The sequence below is a fragment of the Trematomus bernacchii genome, unplaced genomic scaffold (genome assembly GCF_902827165.1).
Source record: "Trematomus bernacchii unplaced genomic scaffold, fTreBer1.1, whole genome shotgun sequence".
Lineage (NCBI taxonomy): Eukaryota > Metazoa > Chordata > Actinopteri > Perciformes > Nototheniidae > Trematomus > Trematomus bernacchii.
This window is the reverse complement of record NW_022987332.1, coordinates 191,494-200,300: the sequence shown is the minus strand read 5'-3', so window position 1 is coordinate 200,300 and position 8,807 is coordinate 191,494. Positions and strand designations below refer to the sequence as shown.

Here is an 8,807-nt window from a genome sequence, read left to right as displayed (position 1 = left end):
AGCACTGTACAAGAGATCAGCTTTATTGTCAAAATGTTTACAATGTACAATCGTGTGTTGCCCCCCAGCCTCGGCAATGGCTGGCGCTGGCCCATCAAGCTGGGTCGCTGGTAAGGCAGTCCATTCGTCCCTGTACTCATCATTACTTTCACAAAGGTTATGTAATATGCAACATGCTGCCACCTGGATTTTGATCTTGTCCATCTTGCAGTCGTTTCTTTTCATCAAGCACCGCCACCTGCCCTTCAGTCTGCCAAAAGCGTTCTCCACCACCACTCGTGCTCGGCTTGTTTTGTTATTGTACGCAAGTTGCTCAGGCTGCATTAACTCAGTTACAAAGCTGTATAACATGAGCAGAGACAGCACAACTTCAGTCGACTCCATCTCCATCATGTCTGAGGTCGGAAGGTAAACAACAGACGCCTAATGTACAGCGAGTGGGTGGGCGTCGCAGTATACGCGGGAAGTTTTTCTTCTTCTTCTTCTCTTGTTTTTGTAGCGGATTGCAAACAACTTTAAGGTGCATACCGCCACCTACTGTACTCACCGTGAAGTGGTTTGTGGCCTGCCAGTAAACCCAAAGCAGAAGAAGAAGAAGTGACGTCAGCGGCTCATTTGCGTAATCTTCCCTCAGGGAAAAGTACTCCGGTGTGAACGCGATTGGTACTTAGTGCCCTGGGGTAAAAAGTGCCGGGGCTCTTAGTGCCGGAACTAAGTACTGCAAAGTACTTGGTGTGAACGCGCCTAATGAGAATGAGGGAGAGATGGGCCGGCAGAATAATTACCGAAACTAAACGAAGTGTTTTTATTTATTTATTAAAATGATAACTACAATCCAAAAAAACAGGGGAAGCCTGGCTTCCCTTGGCCTCCAGGAGAAAATGCCACTGAGTTCAAGGGATCATGCAGTTGTACGTGCCAGTTGAGCTGGTTCTTCCACCAGCTCAACTCTGTCCCTCATCATGAACGCAGGAGGCTGGCTGTATATCTGAACTTGCACCCTCATCATTCTCTTCATCATCTTGCACTTGTTCTAAGCTGCTGCTGATAGTGCTTGTAGCAGCGCTGCTGCCAAAAAGGTCTGTCAATTTGCGACATTTATATGTATCACCTGCGAGTGACTTCACCTTTTTTTCTCTTGCCTTCTCGGCCGCACCTTTTTCTTTTCGTTTTGTTTGATTTTTATCCATGTTTTTTCATTCTCCCAGCCCGATTTTGGGAGTCAGAAGCCGTCAGAGGCCGTCAGAGGCAGTTGGGCATTCGCGGCGCCCTACTCAGGTTTGTGTGTCCCGCACCGTCGTCTCTTTACGGCACCTTTTCACACCTCCCGACGCCGGGACATGTTGAATCGGCCGCGGGAGGTCAGAGAAAGTCGGCCCAAGCAATCACTCTGATTGTCTGTTCACACTACCGCTGCCTGCTGATAAGGACAGTTATTGCCACTCGTCGACTGAAGTATTTGCGGTGTGTTCGTAGGCGGGCGGCGTAGCGGGCGACGTAGCCGACGCAGGCGACGAAGCTGACGTAAAAGTCGGGACGCCTTCGGTACGCGTTCTTTGGTCTCAGGTGGGTGTGTAGCGGCCTTAATCCCTTCTCTTCATGTGGCCGGTCTTTTTTCTTCTTCGTGTGTGATTATTTGACAGATAAAAACTACACAACTGCATTAGTGGCCGCTGTCGCCCTCTGTCGGCCGTCAGCGCAACTTAAATGATGACTTTAAACACATTTTTTTTAAAGGGCCGGCCGGCCGTCAACGGCCCTTGACAACCGGCCGTTCTGTGGTTCTCCAGATTCTACAGATGGCCAGTCCGCCCCTGCCCTGCCCGACAGTAAAAATAAACATTGAGAATTGAGAAGCCTTTTTGGTGTTCAGATAAGGTTATGGTGAACCTCTTTAGAGCTTATTGTACTCCTTTCTATACTGCCCCCTTGTGGGTCAAGTCTAAGAAGGCGAGCCTCCAGAAGCTCCAGGTTGCTTATGATTGTTTGCGTATACTGCTTAGAAAACCAAGGTGGTGCAGTGAAAGTGAAATGTTTTGTAATGCACGAGTCAACACATTTCATGCTCTCTTGAGAAATCTAATGTACAAATTCATCTGTCGATTGAATGTTTCTCATAACTCTGTCATTATGCTGCTGTCAAATCCGTGTCTCAGTGCTATACGATACCAGTCACCTCTGTGGAAACATTGGTATCACTGCCTTCATTAATTTATATTTGAGTGTTGTATGTCTTTTAAAAATTGACCTTGAGTCTCTTCAATAAAGCTGATGATGTAAACTACTAGTTCAGATAAACCAGTAGTGATGACGCACTGACGCCAGAGGCTGCCATCTTTCACTACAAATTAAGTGCTTTTACTTCCTGCTAACAAACCATGCCATGGTTTATCACATGTCCAAATGTAATAGCCCAAAAGAGCCACAAAATGATCGACATAAGTAAGCCTGCTACTAAAGTTTATCTTCATTATAAATTCATCTGCCCATTCATATCTGACATGTGTTTAAATGCATGAAAGATTCCTTTAATTGATTATCAAAGTAGTGGGCAATAATTTTTCTGTTGATCAACACATCTACAACTTTACCAGCTGAAACATTAAAGTTCAGATTAACATCGATAGGTATAATTTAATACATTATACTTCTTTCACTGCTCAATCTAATTCCATACTTGTTCATATCGGTAGGAAACCTGAACTATGTGAAGTAGATAAGGACAGATTACAGTGGAGAGGTCAGTGGGGCTTCAAGAAAATACCAAATTTCCCTCCGTAGATCTCATTTGTGATCGTAAATTGCCCCAAAGAAAGACAAGACAACACCCAATTTTAGGAATAAGTGACACAAACTACATCGACAGACACACACACACCTCTGCTATGGCCATTATTATATCGGATGAATGATAAGGACGGTTTCAGAAAACAGATTGCTAAAAAAAATATTTTATTTTAAAAGAAACATATTCAGTACATCAGCACTATCTCACAATCTGATAAATATTTGTCTGACTTCCTGTATCACAGCTGGACAGCTACACACTGTCTTGAGTTGATTGCATTTATTTACTTTCATCCACAAACGAAGCAAGGTGAAATCTATCCAAAACAATCCAACTTGCCCTTAAAACCAACTAGTAAACACACCGTGTGTACTGTACGTAGCAGTTATTAATGACATTATGGTTTGTAAAATTTAGAAGGAGATGAAACGTCTTAATCTTGTTCAGGGATTCATAAGTGAAGTGAAAGCTTGAACTCTTCAAGGAGGCTCAATATTACTCACAGATCACAGAACAATGACGATCCTATTATATATCTTCAGTTCATCGGAACGCACACAGCTGAGAGTCCTGCTGCCTTCCATTAATGTGATCCACTGTCTGCTGAGGGTGTTCCTGTCTTCAGATGAATGTAGTATTTCTTCATCCACTTAAATCAAGAGCACATCATGGTGTGGATGGCTGTGGATATTTATACTCGGATGTTTGAATCTACACAACTGTTGGGAAATATCATCAATGCATCGTCCCATTGTTACAACACAAACCATGCTGGTGCTGTTAGTGTACAGACGTGTGTGTGCAGTCTGTGGTGGACGCCTCAGTGTGAAGCTTCAGCAGCCACACCCCGTCATCAGAGTGAAACACTTGCAGGTCAAAGCTCTTTGGTCTCCCTCTCCAATGAGAAGTTATTCAGTGATAGGTTCCATCAGGTCTATAGGATGAGTCTCTGACCCAGGATCTTGCGGTTGATCTCAGCCAAGGCGACAGAAAACACAAAAGCCTTCTCATCGGAAAGACTGGCATACATATCCACCTCTTTCTCCTGTTTCTCTGTAAACACAATAACAAACAATAAAACACACAGAACCCATTTTGGTTATTTAGCTATGGTCATGTCAATAACATTAAAGTGCATTTGACAGGACAAACCATCTTCTGTTTGTGTAGCAAGCAGAGAACTGCACTTTGGGCAGGTAGATAGTTTGTCCAACCAAATATCTTTCCATATTTGACATTTAGTCTTACACAAACATCATTTTCATTGCAATCAAAACACTGTTTTGCTCTCCAACTTGTGTTTGAACCCCCAGGCCCTGAATCCTCCACATCAGAACCTGCCAGAAAACATGGTTCCAGATGTTGGTGCATCCACTCTGAGATGAAAAGGTTAGCAAAGCAAAATGTCTCCAAGAAACAGAGGCTGTGTTCCATAACATGTGTCATGTGTCACTTTGAAATGATGTGCTGGTGAAACAAACAACAAAGTGAGGCTCACTAGTGCAACCAATGTCAAAGTGTGTCTGAAGACTGGTGTATCTTCTTATTGAATAGCAAGCTGTGTAAAACATCTCCATGGACTACTCCAACAGGACCCCACTTTCAAAATAACATATGTTGCTTGTATATGTATTACCAATTATGGACTGAAATGATAACCAAGACCGATGACATTACTAAATGATATTATATATCAGAAGCTCAGTAGAATTGCTGTGCTCTAATGAGAGGAACCCCTATTGTTTGATATCTGTTCCGTTAAGGATGGGCGTCACAGTTAACCTGTAATAACAAAGTGTGTAACACCCATTCCTCACCTTTGTCCTCATCTGGTTTCTTCAATCCCACAGTCTTTGGTCTGCCACGCCCCCTCCGGATGGGATCTGATTGGCTGTTGGTGCGGGGTCTCCTCCTGTTCTCCATGTCATTGGTCAGAGAAGAGTCTATCCTCTCTCTGCGGATGCGCTCCGTCCTCCTCCGCTTAAAGTCCAGCTTGTCTGAAGCACAAAATAGGGATGATGAAAAACAGTTCCCCATCACTTGGTTCCACAGCAGGCTGGTTGCCGGCCGACACTCCTGATTTCATCCTCTCTAAATCTTGTTTTTATCAATATCAATATTTAAACAATATTGTAAATATTATAAATACTGATTAAACTATTGGTGATTCTACTAATTATTTACACAATGAAATGTAAAAATGCTAAATATCTCCAGCTATGTGGATATAACGACGAATCAGCAAATAATAGAACAGCTCGACCCCTCTGGTAAGTTCAGAAAATTAAATCCAGTTATTGTAATGCAGTCGGTAAAACCCGGAAAAGACATCGTGTGATATTACGATATCCAAAACATAAGACGATATCAAGTCTCACGTCACAATATTCATTTAGCTGACGTGTGTTTAGTCTTCCCACGTATCAGGGATTCCATCATCTTGGTGAGCAGTGTTTGTCTGGACCATGGTTGATGAAAAGTTGTGAAATAAAAAAAGCGCCAATTTTTTTAAGCTTTAGACAAGATGTTATTTTCTGTGATAAGACTTTTGAATGTGTGATAGTAGGAAAAGCACAGGTGTCCTGGTTTGTCCTGTGTCTTGTCCAGTTGGTGACCCTTGAAGTGTTAAACTATTGTGAGAGGGTTGACGTTTGGCATGGACCTCGAATGGTTAATGTTAGGAGAGATAGTCAAAAAGGTTCTTGCTGTTTCTCAGATCTTAAATGTCAGTTCTGCAGAAAGACATGCAGAAAAGGAAGAAGACTGTTGGGAAGGCTGCATGTCAGTTCATTCTGTCTGAACGATCACAATACACTGTCCTCCTCTGCTAACAAACTGTTTCTCTATCAAGGTGTCAAATCATGTATACCCTTTTCCAATCAAATAAGCACAACTATTCAGTTCTGTTTCAACACAGGAAACATAATAACAAATGCGGGTGCACCCTGGAAGCAGGGTTACTACACGTGGAAAGCACTTGAACTTATTCAGTCTGTCTCTCCTTCAAACTCCATTGTGTCCAGTAACGTCCACTCAAATGTATCTTTGAAACATGATTGAAAACAAGCTTCAAGTCATTCCTGAAGGACACATGCATGTTGCATTTAGTAGGCCTACAGCTCAGACAGTGTGCTTCAAGAAGAACATGCAAACATGACAACAATAGATACACATATAGATATAGACAAGCAGATACACTTTATGAAATAAATAACAGTACTGAAAAATGTAATAGATGTAATACTATAGAATACCTATTATTCATAAAACGCCATAAATGATCATAACAAATAACAAGCTAATCATAGCATCGTGTCAGATGAGCCTTACCTGCTATGGCCGGAGAAGAGCGCTCATTTAATTTAGCATTGAGTAGTTTTCTGCTAATAAACACATAACCACACGGGCAGGACTTGCACGCAACAGGAATCTGTGAAGTCAGACAGGAAACATTCAGAAGATGTAACCAATGTTCAGATTGTGTTCCTTGGGAAAGAAGCATTGACAATGTTAGCTTGAGCCCTATTAGCATGGGGTTAGCATTAGCATTAGCTGGAGACCTTTTTTCTTCTTATAGTTATGTAACCATTTATATCTGCTAGTTCTGTAATAACTAGCAGTATTGTGACAAACAATCTTTTACAACTGCTTCATACAGCATCGTTCCACCCTCAGCAACTCAACATGTCTTATTACAAGAAGCAGTGGTTGTGTACAGCAGAGGGTCATTCTTGTAAGTGTTGTTCTGAAAGGTCACACAGGGATGTACGGCTGTGGCAGAGTCAATTCTCCATTTGTGTGACATTATGCCGAGAACTTTAACCCCCCCCCACTCCAGAAGGTGGCGGTAATGTACACAAAATCAGTTTGGAAATCACTTTGCCAAACACCATAAAGAACAAAAGAGAAGAAGAATCACTAAAACTTGAACTAGTTATTTTTTCCTTGTTACTTGTCCATTTTTGGAGAATACCAGCAACTGCAACCAATTGACGTAAACTGTATGACTAGAAAAGTAGCCTATCTTTTTTCACTTTCACTTTTTAAACATGGTTGGAAGGCACTGTTATGTCACTGGCTATAACAGCCACTCCTATGACCAAAGAGCTAAAGAAAAGAAGGACCATGGGATTCAAATGTACTTTGTAAGGGCATTTATTTTTGTGTATACTTTATTCAAAACAGCTGACAGCTGACCGGGGAAAGCTGATATATATTGACGGCTGCTGCCATTTCTATAGACACTATCCTCCAAAGATGGTTGAGACACCCCAGAATGCACTGCGATTCCCAGTTCTATGATATGGTGTTAATGTAGCCTGATGCAGGTAGCACTAATGTAGTCTAGAGATGCTAACCTAAAGCAGAAATGAGGAGAGGGCTACAAAGGTCTGAAAAGATCACTTCCCTCTAACTACACATTCTTTCACCCTTGTTGGGAAAATACTGAATGTACTCTTCTATATCAGAGAACACATGATAACAAAGGTATCCCAACTGTAGCTGTGTACGTAACCGGATGTATGATTACCTAGAAGAGCATCAGGACTGTTTTAGGCATATGATAGCTATGTGATTAACATGATGATTCAGCCTCTATGGAGATAGACATATGACTGTCATGTTTATTGCTTCTGCAGGTCTTAGCTAATCTGAACTAAACATTGAATACTGCTTTGAACCGGTATTCTGCATATTGTGACTGTAACACTCTCTTGTATATCAGCATGTCAAGGACACTATTCGGGGTACAATTTGTCCCACGCAGCTGTGTGTGATGACTACTTCCATTCTTGCAAGGATAATAAATACATGTATCCTGATATTGAAAACCAAGCCGGTGACGAGTGATATTTGTCCTAACAACCCTCATGCCTCCAGTGACATCACCTGAGATCGTATCAGACTTTGGCAGCTCCTGATTGGGCCTAAACATGTCTCAAGACACAATTGTACCACTTCCCAAGCCCTGCAGACTTTGATTAGAAAATAAAACCCTTTACATTTAAAAAGGCCCTAAGAACAAGCAACAACCAAACAATTAAAATCAAATGTTGACCAAGGACATCTTGGAATGGTTGGTATGCTACTTTGGCTTTATCAGGAGAATATGAGCTGTCGGTGTGTTGCTGTAATTCACCTTCAGCTTTGCATACTAGTTTAAGATTTAGAGAACCAACCATGCTAAATTCGATTGAAAATTGTAATTCAAACTCGTTGCTCATCGCTTTTCCTTATCTCATTGCTATTGCTCATCATATGTCCCATACTGCTCTGAAGTGTGCAGCAGTGTGCTTTGGTGCAGACAGGAAGCAGCTCTTTAACTGCTTACGTTTCTCCACCGTGCAACGTCAACAATCATCATGGGAGGATAACCAACGTTAAAATCACAAAATAAAGCATGCATTTGACTAAAATGTCATATATTGAAAACAAAATTGTCAGAAAACGTTATCAACTGAAATTCTATCGAAATGTGAGTAAATCCAAAGGCTTTCTGTGCTAACTTGTATCATTACACAGCGCGTGCGGGGTGGCCGCTGAAGCCCCCCCCGCCGCCTGGGTGTTTGTTGACTGATATGAACACAATTATCAACAATACACAAAGCTACACTATGAGTAACAACGTTCCCAATTGAACAAATGCAGTTTCCTCACCTGTTGGTCGCATTCAGGACAAGATTTAGTAGCCATTTTGACTTTCTTTGTTTTATTGGCCGACATAGTGCTTTTCCTCCTGCTGTACCGTAGCTACAGCTCTCTGTGAATCATGGACGACCCCTGACAGCCGCAGGTACCCCAACTCATGCGAGGAAGAAACACAGCGATGTGGCGAGATGACAACACGCCTTAGGAGCACACAGACATTACAGTGGACTAATAATGCTAAAGCTACGAGGCGAGCATGCGCAGAGAGTCCTCCTGCTGCTGTGTTGCATTCAAGTTCCATTGAAAAAAGTGGTACAAAGGCTCTCCGCATTCTGGTTCTCATCATTCAGTTCTATAATCAAGAGATAAA

The 8,807-nt window shown here is 42.0% G+C and overlaps 1 protein-coding gene across 1 annotated transcript; it reads right to left on the bottom strand.

The window, feature by feature from the left end:
- Positions 1–2,933: 2,933 nt before the first annotated feature.
- Positions 2,934–8,807, bottom strand: cunh16orf87 (chromosome unknown C16orf87 homolog). Its single transcript, XM_034127532.1, has 4 exons — positions 8,447–8,807; positions 6,119–6,218; positions 4,606–4,785; positions 2,934–3,841 (listed from the first exon to the last, which is right to left on the bottom strand). Exons 1-4 carry the CDS (start codon positions 8,510–8,512, stop codon positions 3,723–3,725), a joined length of 465 nt encoding a protein of 154 aa, XP_033983423.1. The 5' UTR covers positions 8,513–8,807; the 3' UTR covers positions 2,934–3,722.

Coding starts and splice junctions, on each gene's coding strand:
- cunh16orf87 (XM_034127532.1), bottom strand. CDS start 8,512: ATGTCGGCCAATAAAACAAAGAAAGTCAAAATGGCTACTAAATCTTGT. Junction 4,786..6,118: donor CTCTTCTCCGGCCATAGCAG/GTAAGGCTCATC, acceptor TTTGTGCTTCAG/ACAAGCTGGACTTTAAGCGG. Junction 3,842..4,605: donor GAAACCAGATGAGGACAAAG/GTGAGGAATGGG, acceptor TTGTGTTTACAG/AGAAACAGGAGAAAGAGGTG.